This window comes from Solanum lycopersicum, chromosome 9 (genome assembly GCF_036512215.1).
Source record: "Solanum lycopersicum chromosome 9, SLM_r2.1".
Lineage (NCBI taxonomy): Eukaryota > Viridiplantae > Streptophyta > Magnoliopsida > Solanales > Solanaceae > Solanum > Solanum lycopersicum.
Genome location: NC_090808.1, coordinates 40,780,791 through 40,799,275, shown reverse-complemented (window position 1 = coordinate 40,799,275; position 18,485 = coordinate 40,780,791). Strand labels below are relative to the sequence as shown.

At 34.4% G+C, this 18,485-nt stretch overlaps 1 protein-coding gene across 5 annotated transcripts; it reads right to left on the bottom strand.

Moving 5' to 3' along the window:
* Positions 1–1,887: 1,887 nt before the first annotated feature.
* Positions 1,888–17,270, bottom strand: LOC101253223 (protein FLX-like 1). 5 transcript variants are annotated; one of them, XR_743155.4, is made up of 5 exons: positions 16,617–17,270; positions 14,223–14,422; positions 14,028–14,110; positions 13,814–13,914; positions 1,888–2,221 (listed from the first exon to the last, which is right to left on the bottom strand). XR_743155.4 is itself a non-coding variant. In XM_004246971.5 (4 exons), exons 1-4 carry the CDS (start codon positions 17,150–17,152, stop codon positions 2,171–2,173), a joined length of 870 nt encoding a protein of 289 aa, XP_004247019.1. In that variant the 5' UTR covers positions 17,153–17,270; the 3' UTR covers positions 1,888–2,170. The 5 variants fall into 5 exon arrangements, 2 of the variants coding, with proteins under 2 accessions (XP_004247019.1, XP_025888548.1); XR_011211415.1 differs by having other exon boundaries at positions 13,814–13,906; XR_002028610.3 differs by lacking the exon at positions 13,814–13,914 and adding an exon at positions 12,236–12,337.
* Between the last annotated feature and the right edge of the window lie 1,215 nt (positions 17,271–18,485).

Here is an 18,485-nt window from a genome sequence, read left to right as displayed (position 1 = left end):
TTCTAATTTTAATCCAACCCGCCCATTTGACACACCTTCTGGGACATTCTCATTCAAAGTATGTTGGATCAGTTTGAAGTGACTCTCCACAATGCATCACTTTTTACTTTGACGTAGAAATTTTGTTTAGCACCTTAGGGGCCGTTTGGTAGAGCGTATGAGGAAAAATAATACATGCATTAGGTGTTGTAATAATAATACCTTGTTTGTTATATTTTTTTGGTTATGTATAACTAATGCAAGCATTAGTTATACACAACATTGTGTATTAAGTTGTGCATTACTAATACCAAGAAATTCTAGGTATTAGTAATACATAGCATTTTAACACTTGCATTAGATTATGTAATTACAAAAGTACCCTCAAAGCCCTCTTAAAAAAACATTTTCCATAGTACTTGTTTCATAGCACTTTTTTGTATTTTTGCTACTTCAATTTGAACTAATAAAACTGGTTATAAATAGGCTTATTCTAAAATATTTAAATATAGTCCATAATCCACTAATTAACCTCATAGGCCAAAATTAGAAAGGGTTTATTTTAATCACTGATGCATATCTTGTTAAAGTAAAATTTATATTGTGAAATTATTTTTAACATCAGTTTATATAAGCAAGCTAGTCTGTTAATTTTTAAATATGGAGAATGTAAATACATATCATTTTTTTATTAGTTTTTTTCTTGAAAAACTACCACTAAATTGGGTTTTAATAGAATGTTGCTGGTAAAGTTTAGTTTGGAAAATATGGTGGCAAAATTGTGAAGTTGTTTGACATCTTCTTCTTCTTTTCTTTTTACTCTTATTTCAATATTTAAGAAGTTTTTAATTTTATATTTGAAAAAGAAGAAGAATAGGAATAAATAATGTTTTAGCAAAAATATCGTTTTTGATGTTTTAGCAAAGAACCTTGTTGCAAAGGAAGTGTATAAAAAAATAAAGTGTAAAGGGTATTTTTGTAAACACACACTTTTAAATAGAAATTATGAAAGATTTCTTTTTTCTAATACATCAAACCAAACAATGTATAAGAAATAATTCAGACATAACTAATGCAAGCACTAGTAATGCAAGTATTACTAATACACCCTATTTTGCATTGTTCTTATACACTCTATCAAACGACCCCTTAAATACCTCAACATATAATTCTTAAAACAAACATTCATTTTTATTCTCGTTCTCACGATTTGCACAAATTCTTCACCACGTGACGTATAGAGTATTACAAAAGAGCTTTAAATATTTGAAGTTTTCAATTTGAGTATTTCTCTCTCTAGTTTACAAGTCTCGTGAAAAATAATAACATCATTATTTATTTCATCTTTCACAGAATTATTATTTTTGTTGTTTATCTTCCATCATGAGTAGTTATATCCTTTTTAATGCTCGTGCGGATACAACATTCTTAGGTTTCTGAGGATTGACGATTTATAAGCTTTTGTGTGTTGCATGATTTAAGATATGAAATTTTCTATCGTTCTCACTCATTGGTTAACATTAGCATGCACCATGATATCTTGATTTTGCTTGAGAAAGAGAATAAAGATTTGGTAAAAGAGTAGATGAACTCAGAGATAGAATAGCTTAGGATAGATACATGGAATAATTAGTTGTTTTTATCAACATTATGTCGAGATAAATGAATTAAACAGTTAGGAAAGATTGAGTGATGGTTTTGGAGGTGGGCGAGTGCATAAACCATGTTATATCTATAATTGCAAGAAAATCGAAGAATTGTGTATTTGATAGTGAGGGCACAACCTTAGTGGTTTAATCACGTAGATGTAGATGCAAAAGTATTCCATAATGTTGTAGAAAATTAAAGGAAAGATTTTTGTGCCATGTTCATTTTGCAAGGTAATTTTGTTTAAGATGGGAAGGCAAGTTTTAGTGATTGTTTAAGATGGTGATGTGTTTCCTTGATGAGGTCTTACCTGCCCATTATTCCTCTAGAAGTTCATAAATGTACAGCCACATTTTTATCTAGTTAGTTAATGCTATCCAATCAACTAATAAATTCAAACGACTAAACCCAGGTCAAAGAGACATGTAGAAACAGTTATTATCTGAATTCTGAGACAAATGTTTCCAAAAACCACCACTTTTCTCATGAAGTAAAACATCCCTAAGTACGATGCTTGTCATCCAGCACACTTTCAAACAACCAACTAGTGATGTCCACCAACATATTGGGTATTTGCATCAGCACTACCCTGAACCTGAAACATTACAAATACAGACAGTTGTATTATACCTAATTTAAAGTTTGAATAATGCCTACTAGCATCTCATACTACTTTATGTCTTCTTTGTAGGTTAACAGGGAAAGTATCATAGATCAAAAGTCAAACAAGTGGGAACCAACTAAATAATACTTCAGTTTAAAAGCGCATTTTAAATAGGAAAATCCCTACAAAAGTACAAGATTTTGCTTCTCCTGAGGCCCAAAGCCAAGCATCTATCTATCTATATCCATACTATTCTACATATCGGAAAGCGACTTCAAAGACTAAAATAGCCCTCAAAAGTTGAACGGCTATATTACCCTTCATGAAAACATTATTCTTTTGTGCAAAAATGTAAATGTTACATTTATAAATATGACAAAAATAAAATAATGAAATAGAAGCATTGGAAACCTTTCGACACTTGAAATGACCAACTTTTAATAAAAACCATTTATTTTCCTGTGAAAGTATGTCAAAGATCACAGCAAATGAAAAGTCGTTCAAGAACATTAAAGAATATATACTCCATCAAAAAAACAATAAAGAATATATACTCATGTCCTAAACAGCATAGAGGAGAAGACTCCGGCATGGTAACATTGGTAAATCGAAAATGGTTTGAATGAGCCTTTATTTGGGTACCAAAACTACAATAACAATAATCATGTAATTTCTGTATTGATACTTATTTTCTAGATTTATTTGATGAAACTTTTTGTGGTTTGTTGTTAATATTAACATGCTTTTACAGATATTCCTTGAATTATCTACATGATAATTACTTCTTTGTTTTTGGGAATATTTGTGCTTTGTTTTTCTGGATTGTATTTTTTGATTCTAGATATATTTGATGAAACTTTTTGTGGTGTGTTGTTAATATTAACATGCTTTTACATATATTCCTTGAATTATCTACATGATAATTACTTCTTTGTTTTTGGGAATATTTGTGCTTTGTTTTTCTAGATTGTATTTTTTGATTATAGGTTTTATCTGTTGCAATAAATTCTGTTTGTAGGCTTTATGTTGTGACAAAGAAGATTTAGATTGGATTATGAACTGGAAATTCTCTCATATAGGTATGGGCTTAAGTCATCTGCGGCCCCCTCAAGTTGTCCGCCTAATTCACTTAGACACCTCAACTATGACAAGTACCTAGTAAACACTATAATATTAATGGATATGTACTTATTGAACACAAAATGATAATAAAGCTTATAAAATATTGTGTATAGTTCACGCACATTGTCTTGAAAAATAACCAATACTACTCCATTACATGACACATGGACCCAATTTATTGAATTTTTTTGTTAGTTCCAACCTTTAATTTTTTTACAAAAAATAATTTAAAAAGAAAAGAAAAAACCATTCCTCCCCCCACAGGAACCACCCATCTTTCTTCTTCCTCCCCTAATGTCGGTCGACATCTCCTACGACAATGAAAAAGAAAGAAAGAAACAAATCAACTCCCCAGCCATTGAGTTATATGTGCTTTCTTCTTCTAGTTGTCACCCATTATTATAAATTAATTGAGTGAATATTGTGGTTTTTTTGAAAAATAAATTAACTTTAATAAATTAATTTAAAATTGATTACTAAGAGAAATCGTGAGGATTTCAAAGAATTATATCAAATTTTTAGATATTATGTTACAACTTAATGTGTGGTGATGTTTGCTGACCGAAGTCGAAAATAGAAATGAGCGGGAGTTGCCTTTAAACTCTGATGTCCGATTATTTTTTTCATTCTTGCAAGCTCGATTTAACACTTAGCAGATTCAGTTTTTTTTATGAAGAGGGAAAAAAACAAAAAATAAAAAACCAACACAGAGTTTACAACAATGAAAATGGGCTAAAGAAGAAGACAACTGCTGGTATACCTTACAGGAAAGGGGGGTGGGTGGGTCTGTTTTCTTTTTGGATATTATAATGCAAAAAACTTTTTTTAGTTATTTTGATTAATGCAATGCCAAGTGTCATTATAAGGAAAAAAAGGTAGAAGATTATTATTAATAAAAAATAAAAAAAAATAAAAATTTAGACCTGTTCACGCGCGTCCATGCAGTGAGATGCACTTATTTTGCCATATGAGCATTTTAAGCTTAATGGACACGTGTTTTGAATAATTTAGGTGTTCAATAGGTACAAGCCATAGTTGAGCTGTCTAAATGAATGATGAAGACAACTTTAGGGGGTCGTAGATGACTTAAGCCTATAGGTATGTGTACTTGCATCGCACCTGCTATTTATCTCCAAGATCTACAAGGGTTGCTCCGGAAGATGGAGGCATGTGAACAAATTTTAATGCCATCGAGGGATTCCACATCACGAGAGCGTAGGGGCTCAGTTTCAACATGCGGGTCCATATAAGATCATCATGATCAACATATGGACCGTATCTTGACTATAAGTTAGATGCGGATGGAACAGAAGACATGGGACGCATAATCATCATGCAGGCCCATACATCAGACTTATGCCCACACTTTAATGTCCAAAGTTGTAGTGTCAAGACTCTATCCTCAGAAGCTACAGCACACGAAGCCACATACGGGCCGCAGAATGCACATACCCCGTACCTCAGACCATCCATCAAGATTCGGGAGATGCTAATCAAACGACTAAGCAACATGTGGACTGCATATTCCATCTACGGACCGCCCGTCAGGCTTGACTGTGCATTTGCGTTATTTTTGCGATATTTGGAATGCTAATTTTGGATATCCATATAAAAATTGTTAACCTAAAACTATAAATAGTAGAGAAAAGCTCATTTAGAATTGAACATTTTTAATTTGAAGAGAAATACTCTTGAGATAGTGGAGCTATGGCTAGGGGTGTCTAATGGACGAGTTGGGATGAAATTGCAGACATTAAAATGGGTTAAAATAGAATAGGGACAGGCCAAAATTGACTTTGGGCTCAAACGGCTAAAAATGGGTTGGATCTTGACCCGCTTAATCTCAACAATTTTTACATTTTCTTATTTAAGTTTTATAACCACAATCTCAATTTCAACTCAAAAAGATTACAAAAAAGTTACAAATTGATAGATCCTAAAAGATATCACATAGATAGTAATTCAAACCTTCAATATAGAAACATTCAATATAATAATGCAAAAAAAGAGTATTAAGACGCATTGAATCATTCAACTTTAGCTTCTGAGAGAGGAATTATGTCACTTGGAATTTCGAAAAGAGAATCAATTGAAGATTAAATTGGGCGCAATTGGAAACTATTTTAAAATGGTTTGAGATGGAATATGATTCAAATTATCTTGAACCCAACCCATAAAATTCTGGACGGGTTGAGCCGTCTACCTATCTTTGAGCTCATTTTGATACCCCTAGCTATGGCCTTTGTTGTTGAAGGATTGCTTTCTTGAGGAATGATTCCTCTTGAAGGTTATCCAGAGAGATTGCTTGCATGAGAAATTCTTCCTACTAGGGCTTATCTAAGAGATTAGATGCTTATTTGGTTCTACCAATTGGGGGTTTTAGCTATCATAAAGCATTATAGACCAATCAATTCAATATTGTGTCAATCTATCACTTTTTTCTATCTTTTTTTTTTTTTGAAATTGCTAAGAAGTATTCTTAGCATTAAGGATATGCTGCCCACCTCCAAAAGTTTGCCTACATAGATAGCTAATTACAATAAGCCTAGGAAACCCACAATCTATATTTTATTTACTATATATTGCTCTTTACACCAAAAACATAAAGTAGATATGCATTTCCCTTTGATCTTCTAAATGGAGTTGATCTTCCTTTGAAAATTCTCTCATTCCTTTCCTTCCATATGGTCCACTATATGCAAGCTGGGACAGTTTTCCAACATTTTTTTATTGGTGTTTGCTCCCTTCTCTTCAAATCCAGCAGCTCAATAGATCAGTAGTGTATTGTGGCATTTTAATGTATAGGGATCAAACTTAAGAAGTTACCTTGCAGTGGAGGAAGAGTTGGTTGTTTATTTCAACGGGTTCCATACAAAGAGAGCATGTGGAATCTAAATGAAATTCCTTTGCTATTATGCCTAGTAGGTGCCATGCTTCTCCAAGTAGCTTTCCAAGGTCCTCTATCTCTTTCTGTCATCTCTAGAAGGCCCATTTTATAGACTCTGTTGACTGAAAATTTGCCATAAGTATTGTGCCTCCACTTGATGATGTTAGGTCCATTGGTAGTCCCTGTGAAGGTTCCTATTTTTCCAAGTAGAGAAGCAACTCTTTCGACCTCCCAATCATTCAAAACCCTTCTCAAAATTAGGTTCCATCCTTAAGTTGTCCAGATGTTCTCTATTGTGTTATTTTGGTTGGCACTGATGTTGAAGAGGCTGGGAAAGCGTATTGCAAAGGGCCTTGACCATCCCAACTATACCTCCAGAAGAAGATTTTTTTGGCGATCGCCAACTTGGAAAGTAATGTTCTCACCCAGGTTGGTCCTGAGGGACTTGATTGTCCTCCGTAGTTCAACTCCATACGTGTTAATGGACTCATCAGTTGCCCATTTTATCCGTACTTCTGCTGTATTACATTCTTCCACAAGGCTGAACTCTCTTCCGCATATCTCCACAACCATTTATTGAGTAGGTTGTTGTTTTGTAGCTTTAGGTTTCTATTTCCATGCTCCTTACTCTTTTGCTTTATGTTCCATTTCACTAGATTGTAACCTTTCTGCTCCTTTTTGCCATGCCATAGGAAGTTTCTTATCAATTTATCTAGGACTTTGAGTACTTTAGAAGAAGATTTTTTTGGCCATCACCAACTTGGAAAGTAAATTCTCGCCCAGGTTGGTCCTGAGGGACTTGATTGTCCTCCATAGTCTAACTCCATAGGTGTTAGTGGACTCATCAGTTGCCCAATTTGTCCGTACTTCTGCTGTATTACATTCTTCCACAAGGCTGAACTCTCTTCAGCATATCTCCACAACCATTTATTGAGTAGGTTGTTGTTTTGTAGCTTTAGGTTTCTAACCCCCATGCTCCTTACTATTTTGCTTTGTGTTCCATTTCACTAGATTGTAACCTTTCCGCTCCTTTTTTCCATGCCATAGGAAGTTTCTTATCAATTTATCTAGCACTTTGAGTACTTGAGGAAATGAGGGGATGAGGGGTCCCATCTGTCTCAACCCTTCTTTTGGCTAAAAATATACGGGTTCTCCATTTACCAAAATTGAAAAACTGGTGGTTTTAATGCAAAAACTTATACCAATTCAGCCATATTCTTCCAAAACCCATTTGCCTGGGATGCTGAGTAAGAACTTCCAATTGATGTCGTCGAACGCCTTTTCAATGTCTAATTTGCACACTACCCCTGGTTTTGAGCCTCTCAAACTGGTATCTACACACTCACTTGCCACCAAAGTTGCATCCATAATGTCTTCAACCTTTCAACTAGTACTTCTGCAATGATCTTGAACATTCTAGAGATGGTCTGAAGTCTCTAAACTTGGTTGTACCCATCTTCTTTGGGATAAGAACTACAAATGTGGCATTGAAGCTCTTCTAAACCTGTTGCGAATGTAAATTCGTAAGGTAAGTAGTATATCCGACTTCAACATTTCCCATATAGCAATGAAGAATGGCATTGAGAATCTATCAGGGTTTGAAGCCTTGTCAATGGCACACTGTTTAAGCCCCTCTAATATTTCATCCTCTTCAAATTGTTTTTCCAGCCACATCTGCTCTTTAGTGAGATCCTGGTATTCCCTTGGAGTGTGAAATCCAATGTCGAATTCGCAGACGCCTTGTAGAGTTCCTGATAAAAGCCTATTCGAGGCTGGATGGTCGCGCCCCACAAGGACCCAACCTTCCTTTTGCTCTTCCTTCGGTTCGCCTCCACGAACGCGCCACTTAGGAGCCCTACTCATATTCCAAAGGCGCTACTTCAATTCAAGCGCAAGCCCCCCCCCCCCCTTTTCTATTGCATAACTTAAAAAATCTCACTGTGGAATTTTTTATTTCTTCATGATTAGTAACTTCAGCCCCTTCGACATTGAGGATTTCAATAATGTTGAATCTTCTATGAGCATTGACCATTTTGAGGAAATACTTCGTGTTTTGTCACCGTTTTTGATCCATTGTATCATGGATCTATGTCTCCAAGCAATTTCCCCAATTCTGGAAACCTCTTTAAACTCCATAGTCAACTAAACTTTCTGCAATTGTTCGTCATCTGTCAAAAGTTTGAGATCTTGAATGGATTCCAATTCCTGACTTGTGATAGAATCAGATCTTCCCTAACCTTCCAATTGTTCTTGTTGGCTTTGCTCCATTCTTTACTTTCAAATGACTAAGCTTAGAAGCCAATTAAAAATCAGGTCTGTCTGTTGCATTAAAGCTGCTCCACCATTCTTTCACCTTGTCAACGAATCCTTCCTCCTTAAGCCACCAATTTTCAAATTTGAAATATAATTTCCTACGTTTCCAATCTCCAACGGATACTAGGATGGAGTAATGGTTCGAGCCAAGTTGTGGGAGAACACTTTGGATAATTATGGAGAAACTCTCATCTCACTTGGAAGAGAATAAGATCTACCTATTCTTGTGGCACAACTGTGATTTTAACCTCTCTTTCATGTATAACACCTTTGAGAAAAGGAGGATCCAGTAATTCAAGATCATTTATGTGTTGGTTGAAATCATCCATGGCTCTGGTTATTATATTATCGTTTGTCATTTTAAAGGGAAATCTAGGTACATTAAAGTCCCCACAGATCAATTAGGGCCCTTCACATATTCCTCTCACCACAATTCTTCTCTTCTATTTATGTCACACTCTAGATATACAACAGTAAGATACCAAGTCAAGCCTTGGTTGATCCCAGATAGTTTAAAAGTGAGCATCTGACAACCATTAAGTAGTACTCCAAATTCTTTGTTGAGTTTGATGAGATTGATTTGCACCCATTCTATTGATCTGGCCTCAACCTCTCACTCCATACACTTGAGTCCGATTACATTGGACTCGTTCATCAAAATACAACAATTGTGTGTCCAGAATCTCCATTGTGGTGTCTACCTCATCACTTGCAATCAAAGGCATTGAGTTGTCATGAGAATTTTCCAGTTCTATTTTGGAATTATGCTTGATCCTTTATATTGCCATAAAATGTACTCTCCAGTTCCATGCAAGTGTAAATCTCTCCCTTGTGAAGATATTCAGATGTGATGTTCCATTGAAGGTCCACATCCAACATAATCTTGAGGCAGAGTAGATTGTACCTCTCCTCTCCTCGAGAGAGTCACCGTTTTCTCACTTCGTAAGTGTTGTTTTGTACTTTCTCTAGTTGCCAGTAGGTTGTCAATTTCCGATCAGTTGCTGGTAGCTCCGACCAGATTGGGAGGGACATCAGATGTCCATCTCCGATATCAATGGATACCGAAATCTTCTCTCGCAGTCCCTTCACACGAATCCTGGCCCATCAAAGGTGGTTTTATTAGCCCCCTCTTTTCTTCTGTTTACAGCCATCCACCACATCTATCCCCCATTTCCCTAAAGGTAAAGTTTGACCAAAAATGCAGCGGAAGACTAACCACTCGAATCTAGATCCAGTTAAGGTTTGAGCTACTATGTAAGGTTCCAACAGTTGGCGACCACCGTTATAGCATCAACTGTATGTTTTGCCTCTTCTAGTTCCGCATCAAAAGATTTTTTGCCACCTTTCTCAGACAAAATTCGAAAAGGATTTGAATTCATACATGCCGTATACTTTAGCTACCTAGACTCCATTCCGAATTTGTTGAAGCCATCTTTTGATGTCGTTAGGAGTTGGAGTGTCTTCAGCCCCTGTGAAACTCCCCACCAAGCATCTTTCCAGCATGCCTTTTTCCTCTGTGTCTCTTAAGTCCATTTGTTCTTGAAAAGCATCTCTTTGTTAACTATTCTCCTCTCTAATTTGATTAAGGAGTTTATGTTGCTTGTTTGTGATTAATGTTGTACGATTTCTATCAATGAAATTTTTTCTATTTTAGCAACTAGAACATTTCATCCCTCATTGCATGTGTTTTGTTCACTCTTTGTCATGTCATTTCCTTTAACAGTAATCACTAAGACGAATCTTTTTCTTTTTGAAACTGGTAAGGTTGAATTCTTCGGCATTATGGGTATGCTGGCTACATCCAAAAAGGAACAATTACAGATTTCCTCTCAAATCTATAATCTGGTCTTATATCATCTATACAAAGTTGTTTACACCAAAAAAGTAGAGATACTATACAATTCCATTTAACTTTGTGGATGAAATTGAATCTATCTTTAAAACATCTTCCATTTCTTTCTTTCTGGTCGATTGAACTTTTGCGTTAAGAAAATGTTGGTTGTGTTATCTCTGCATTTCCAAGACTTGAAGGTTTTTCCTCTATTCTACAATGCCTCCTTCAGCTTTTGGCATATCCAAGACATGGCTCCCTTGCTGAGTATCAACTTACTCATGTGGTATCTTCCACTTCCGATCCAATCATACCAAATACCTTATTTGGGTTTAGATGATATCATAAGATTTTCCCCCTAGGCGGGAGATGATTATGTTGTCCATAAAACAAGTAGGTTGAGTTGAGAAAAGGTGGGTTTAGATGGCAGCTCCGGTGGACTCCAAGGTAGAAGATGATTATGTTGTCCATGAAACAATTAGGTTGAGATGAAAAAAGGTGGGTTTTAGATGGCGACTCCAGTGGTGGAAGTCAACCGGAGAGGGGAGAGATTGGGCTCAGTAGGGACCTCAATTTAGGGTTATCGCGAATGTGCCTGGGAGCTTTTTTGCTATTTGTTTTATTATTCAATCAATTACTTGACACCCTTTTATATCTTTTATTATTGTTCTTAGTTTTAGGGTTTTGTTTCTTTTTTCCGCATTGCATTATTTGATTTCAAGATTTTGTTTTAATATTTTTTTCTTTTCAAAACAAGTAATTTTTTCTCAGCACATTACATATATAAGTAAGACGCCTTATGGTAAAAAGTTCAAAGACCAAATTGTCCTTCAAATGTTGAATTTTTTTGCCCTTCGAGTAAGCACTACTTCGATTGTATATTTGTAAATATGTAAACATACAGTTTAAGAAATAGGGTTAATTCCTACCTCACATTCATAGTATGCATTAAATTTTAGAAAGTTGCTTTTAGTAACGGTAATCCCAACATTAACTTTTTCTTAGAGCTGAATTTATTGTTCTTATATTAACGTACAATGTACGTGTTAGCTTGTATTAGTGTATATATACCCGTTTGACATTATAGTGAAGAATCCATAATGTCACTTCGATGACTTCTCTACTCCCCAATGGATACTTGCGAAAAATCAGCCGATCTATTCATGGAAAATCCATGTACAAACTATTCTTCTTCGATCACTTTTCAAAAATTATATTTGAGAATGATTATAATAGTTGTTTTAATATTAAAATTTTAATCTTAATCCTCTGAAATGATACTTTTTTCATATTGAACCATGTTTAACACTAGATCAAATGTGACTCTTGTCCCAACTAATATTGATATTTTTGAGAAGCAATCCAGATAAACTATAACTATAACTCTGAAGATTGTAAAAGTGCTATTGTGAAATGGTACTACAAGTTGGCTAACTAGCATCTGTTTTGATCGCTTTCTTTGGAATAAAAATTGCACGTTTACATCTTATTGCTAATATGTTTTGATAGTTGACCGATGTCATCCGATTATTGGTGTACAAAAAGATATACACTCATTGTAAGTTTAGGTTGGTACTGGGACACTTCAGACACCAATGGTGGACTTGAATTTAATACCCTCGTTGTTTCACTTTGTTTTCATAATCTGACTTGAAATAAAGTTTAATAAAGAAATAAAACTTTTGAAACTTGTCTTTGAAATATGTCATAACTATGCAAAAACTCTCAAAACGTGTTGGTGTTAAACATATCATAATGTGTATGGTTGTAAGAGCTTTCCATTGAGGAGACATCTAGGAATGAATCATTCTTTTTTGGGAGGGATACTAATACAAAGAGAGATCCAAACAACCTGAAAAGAAGCAAGTAGTTCCCTTTCTTCTTTTTTGATGACCTTGGTGTCCTGACCAGCTTTCGCACACCTTGACTAAATCCACAGGATACCTGTCACCTCCTACCAACAATAGGTACCAAATAACATAGTCCACCAAGGCTACAACAGATGGAAAGAGTCACCTAGGCCACACCCTTGGATGCCAAGTAGTTCCTTTTTAAAATGAAGTGCTTCTAATGTATTATGTTATATGTATTCGTCATGGATGGATATGAAGAGAACCAACATCCATTTTATGGATCTTTATGAACCTTGAAGATTTTAATGAAAGATCAAACTATGTATAGACAATGCCTTAAATATTGAAATTGAAATGTTCCTTTTTGGATTTTCTTTCTAATAATTGGTCCTTCAAGTTTGTCACTATAACTCGAAGAACAATATGCAACTGTTATCTCCAGAACTATATTCATACGACTCGATATTCTTGTGTAGACAAATTTTAGAAATATTCAACCTAACATGTTATTATTAGTTGTAATAGTACAATTAATTTGAGAGAATTCCCAAAGCAAATTTCTTATTATTATTTCTACAAATGACACCCACATTTTAGTAACAGTAGTTGTATACTTCCAAGAGGATACTAATATCACAACAGATGTATTAGTCACATCACAGAGCAACAAAGACATTATAATAAGCTATCCATACAACATCAGTAAAGAAATATTAGGTCACGTACTTGAACTTCATCAAAAGTGGTACAAATACAAATCTTACCAACCTAAATAAATAAATAATAAATTCTTTTTTTCGGTTAGTTAAACTGCAATGTTGCTTTAATAGGATCCTTAATTCCTTTTTCATCATTTGGAGCTTATATTTTGTTATCATTAAATGTTTTGTATCCCATGCACAAGTTCAAATATTATTTCAGTCACATTGAAAAGTTTGTACTTACTAAAACTAAATACACGTGTTCACAAGCTAGTGTCACTACAAGCATAGAAGTCCCTGGGTATGATTTGAACAGGCAATGCCATCTTTTTTTTTCCAGAGCAACTATCACAGAATCAATACATATATGAAAATCTTTCTCACGTAAAATCAATTATGATGATCTATTTCCAATTTTTCTTTTTTTGGAGAAAGGATGGTCTAATTCCAGATGTAAACTAGTCAAGTGAAGAAAATGGAGAAGAAGACAAAGTGACCATGGAAACAATCTTCACCAAGTAAGCAATATGGAAAAAAAAATCCTTGAGAGTTGTTGCTTTATTATGAAGAGAAATTATTCTCAAAAATGCGTTAATGGTATTAGAACAAAAAATATTTTTCCAGTATTCCCCAGAAATTATCTTTAACATGACCATATTGACTTAAAACACCTTCATGTATCAAGAAGCATAAAAGATATTATCATTGTCCTGACATCCAACAGAACACAGTAATGGACATACTACAAAGAAAATTATTGAATCTGGATGGAAGAAGCATACAATTTTTTAAGTGCACGTAGAACAAGTAGGAAATTCACCTATACTGCCTATGCTGATTAAGCTCATTGACAGGCAACGGACAGAGGAAACTTACATGGCGGAGAGGAATCTGAATTTTCTAAAGCATTGAAGAAACAACAGGCAGACGACAAATACTTAAGATCCCATGCAGCATTACATCTCATTGCTGCCACACTAATAGAATTTCTTTTTAAATTTCTTCATGCAAAATGTTACAGAAACTATTAAATCAAAACTCACTAGAAGCTAAAACCATTTTAGAATGAAAGAGAGATGTAATTACAAACCTGATGTACAGCATAAGGCGCAGGGTACAGATTCTCTCCATATCCTGTTTCAGGATTTCCATAATTGGCAGAATATGTAAAATCTGCAAAGATAAATCACAATTTCTATCTTAATTAGCTGAGTGTTCTATGAAGTAGATAACTAGATAATAACGATAAACTCTAAAGGAGCAGCAAACAAGTGATTTGAATTACTCGGAGTTGCTGCAGAAATCTGGTGATTTAAATTACTTGGAGCCGCTGCAGCTGCTGCTGCCCTTGCCCTCTTCTCTGCATTTGCAAGCTCAGCATGTAGTTTCTCAATTTCAGAAGCCAGAGTAATCTTATGTTTCTCCATTGCTTGACTATATTCAAGGTTGCTGGTGTGCATCTTTTTTTCATAGTCGATAGCAGCCCTGTTCATGTACACAGCAGAAAAAAATCTCTAAATATCACCAAGAGTATGCGAGCTTGAGAAACAACAATACAAGAACAAATGCACGCATGTGATGCAGAAATGACCAAAATGGCAATATGAACTACAAAGGGGCTCATGTCACAGCAAAGCTACTATATCTGTAATGTGGCTTTCCATAGCAATGTCCATTGACATCATAGAAATGTGACCTTGACGCATGATCGCCACAATTATTTTTTTATGATAGTGGTGTGCAGCCAGGTTGCACGCACATCGACAGTTTCACAGAGTACCTGCTCCTTCCCACCAGCACAGGCAGAGGTACATATGGGAAGAATCAACTAGTGTTTTTTGCCACCACATAGATCTAAACCGGAGACCTCATGGTTCTCCTCCTACTTCCCAAATGGATAGATATTTAACAAACATAATGAACCTTTAACAGCATCTGAACTAAAGTAGGGTTAACACATGACATTGAAGAATTTAAAGTGATATCCTTCATATACTAAAAAGGGAACAAGAAGTTTTGCTCATTAATAAACAAACGTGGAGGACCTTCAACCACATCTGAGCTAAAGTAGGGTTACCTAATATTGGAGAAGGTGAACTGATATTCTTTTGAGTTTGAGTAGGTTACATTTCAATTTGGATATAACTATGACTTCAACAGCAAACAAAGATCTCCAATTGTCCATATTTCATCATTGATTGCAAAGGCATGTGTTGTCTTCCTTTTCTTTTCTAAAATCAGTAAATCTTTTCTAGAATCTCTTCGCATGTATCTGAGATGTACTAAGAGAGGGATTAGGCTTCTTATATCATGATAAACCATAATTATTATGATGTCAAGTTGTTTTTCACTGATTTAAACCTTGCATCTACTGTTGCTAATCTATTTGGTATTAAGAATCCACTTTCACATGGGTCTTGTTTCCATTAGTAAAACCAGGCTTGAAATATATCTCTTTAAAAATAAAGAATGATTACGAGTCTTCCTTGAGATCAGTGGTAGATTAAGGGGGTTGTCTGGATGGGCTTTTTTAAAGTGACTTATAAGTCCAAAGCTAAAGTCATAAGTTGGAGACACACAACTTTTGACTGTTGGCTTTTTTTGGTACTTTTTCAGCCTTAAAAGGTGCTTAAAAGCACTTCTTAAGTTACCTACACACTTCCAAAACTTAAAAAATAGCTTAAAAGTCAAAATCCACTAAAAATAAGTCAATCCAAACACTCACTAAATGATTTAGTGTTTCACTAGGTCAAGGGTTTGTGATTCGTATCAATGACAATCAAAAGAATAATCCATGCTTATCTTCTTTTTTTTTTTGAATGAGACGGAAAATTACAATCAGTTTATCACAACGAGGTCAACTACAACTCTACAAGTAGAACTGAAGTGTTCTAAGCCAAAGAAAATTCAACGCATACCATAGGGAAGGCGAAAAGCTCCGACTTAAGGTGCATTTCAAAATCCCTGATGATTATCTTGATCTTAATTTTTTTAATGACCGTGGTACCTGGACTAGCTTTTGTACACCTCGATTAGTTTCATGGGTTACCTGTCACCTCCCTCCCATCAGCAACATGTACCAGGTTACTCTATCCACGAAAGGTAGGACAAATGAGAAGAATCCCCTAGTGTTTTTTGTCGCTTCTGTTTTGAACCTGAGACCTTAGGATTCTCAACCACTCCATTGACTACTAGGTCCCACCCTTGTAATCCATTCTTATTGTTTTTGTCTTTCTTATAACTTATTATCTCATTTCACACAGATAAGATGAGATCAGGAAGTGTAGTGGGGATAGTCTTATAAAACCACAAAAAGTTTGTACGAACATGTTCATAGAAAAGGAATACAACACGAAAATTTTTGATGATGATTGGTCATCTCAAAAGAAACAAATGATAAATGACTATATAGCAGCATATCTCATTAAATAAAGATCCGTTTTTGCATCCATATTATCTTCAAAATTTACATCCTTGTATCTTTTTCTTACCTAGCTACTTTTTAGTTTAGATATTGCTAGCAATTGCATAAAACACAACTACTTGTTTTTTTGTTTTGCTATCAAAGATACTTAAATTATTGTTATTGAAATCATCCTCAGTCAAGTAAACTCATGTTGCAGCAAGTGCCATTGATTTGCCGTAAAAGCATACACTGGAATAGGGAGTAGTGGGTTACCTTCCTCGTTGAACTTCCTTACGCATGGACTCCATTTCGGCCTTGATTACGGGAAACTGCTGTAACTCGGAACCAACTTTGACGAGATCTTCCTCCATGTTCTGCAATTTGGCAGTGAGCTCTTTACGGTCGTCAACTAGGTTCTGAATATCACTCCTAACCCGAGCCAAATCTACTCTAAGCTCATCGAGTATACAAACATCAGACTCCTTCTTCCGTGCCTCGTCGTAAACCTCACGGACTTCAGCATCCCTTTCGGTCTTGACGGTTGCGGCTGTGGAAGAGAGAAGACGGAGCTCGTGCTGGATGGCGGAGAGCTCCTGGTTAAGAGAGACGTGTGCGCCCGCTAGGCTGCGGTTTTCCTGGAGCAATTTTTCAATCTCGCGTTGCTGAGCAACTTCCCGATCATCAATTAAGTCTGACGGGTGAATACGGAGTTGGAGTTGGAGATGGGGTTGGGGTTGGGCTTCCGGTGGTGCAAAACGGCGGCGAGAATCATCTGTATAAGGGGCGTGGCGGCATTTTCGTCTCGTCATGACCACTGCACAGATGGAAAAAGAAAAAGGAACACTCAGAATTTCATTTTGTTTTTTCTTTTTTTTGGTAAAAACAAGTATTAATTTAAGGAGAAAGCTTAAATATGGTTCACTTGCTTTATATATTTCAATTAAAAAAATTATTTCATTATTTGCTTACTACAATTAATTTTGTTGCAAAATTATTTTTCTTATGATTCGATTATGTCATTAATTAAATTATTTTTTAAAAAAATATATATTAATATATTATTCAATTTTGAGAAATGACTTACTTTTGATTGCATCATACTCGTTTTCTATTTTTTCATACAACTCCAATTCAATTTTCTATTTTATTCTCTAGAAAATAATTTTCTTCTTTCTCCTCAATATTATATTAGTTCTATTTAATTCTTATTTTCTTATTTCATAATTTCTTCTTTCTTTCTTCCAAATAATCACTTTTATATAATTTTCATTTGTTACAAATTTTTAATTTTTTCAAATTTTTAATATAAAATTTTATTTTATTCTAAATTTGTAAATAACATTAAATTGAGGCAAATATTATATAATATATAAATTAATAAAAAATTCAAATAAAAGTAAAATCACTAATGAAATATAATTACATAAACATTACATAAATACCCAACTTTCAAGATTATTATGTTGCTTCCATAAATGTTTTATTAACACATTATGGAGTTCAAAATGAGTTTTTTGTCCTTAATTTTTTTATATCTAGCTAAAAATTGTTCAAATCCAAACTTTTCATCTACCACCATTTTTGTCGTTACAGTTGGAGTCTCTACGACATCTTGAATTAGTGCATTAAGTTTAAATTCATCCTCGATTGTCATGTTGTGAAATATAATACATGTAGTCATTATATTATTTAACACTACCTTTCTCCAAAAATGTGATTGTCCCACAATAACTGGAAAACTTGATTGCTAACCTCCTATTGTACGTTCAACATCTTTTTGGCTTGATTCTTGGTTCATCGTGAAATATTCCTTCTTTTGAGAACGTGGATTACGAATAGTATGAATAACTGTAGACCATTTAAAGTTGTGCATTCTTAATAGTGAAAATTAATAATAATATCAAATTATATAAAATAGACAAAAAAAATTAAAAAATTGATATATTATTAATTCGAAATGAAAGTAGTGTATATTAAATAATATATATTTCTAAAAATATTATACTACATTTAAAAAGAATTACGAATATTAGAGATTCAATTCTTAGTCTTATATGAAAAATAATATATTAATTACAAAATAATTAAAATAATAATAAAATAATTAAAAAGTGAAATATAGAGTATATGGAAAACTAAGAG

What these genes read in the sequence shown, in the direction of transcription:
- LOC101253223 (XM_004246971.5), bottom strand. Translation starts at nt 17,152, where the DNA reads ATGACGAGACGAAAATGCCGCCACGCCCCTTATACAGATGATTCTCGC. An exon ending in AAGGAAGTTCAACGAGGAAG is followed by an intron (nt 14,423 to 16,616) that starts GTAACCCACTAC and finishes GTACATGAACAG; the next exon opens with GGCTGCTATCGACTATGAAA. An exon ending in CGCCTTATGCTGTACATCAG is followed by an intron (nt 2,222 to 14,027) that starts GTTTGTAATTAC and finishes GTAATGTTTCAG; the next exon opens with GTTCAGGGTAGTGCTGATGC.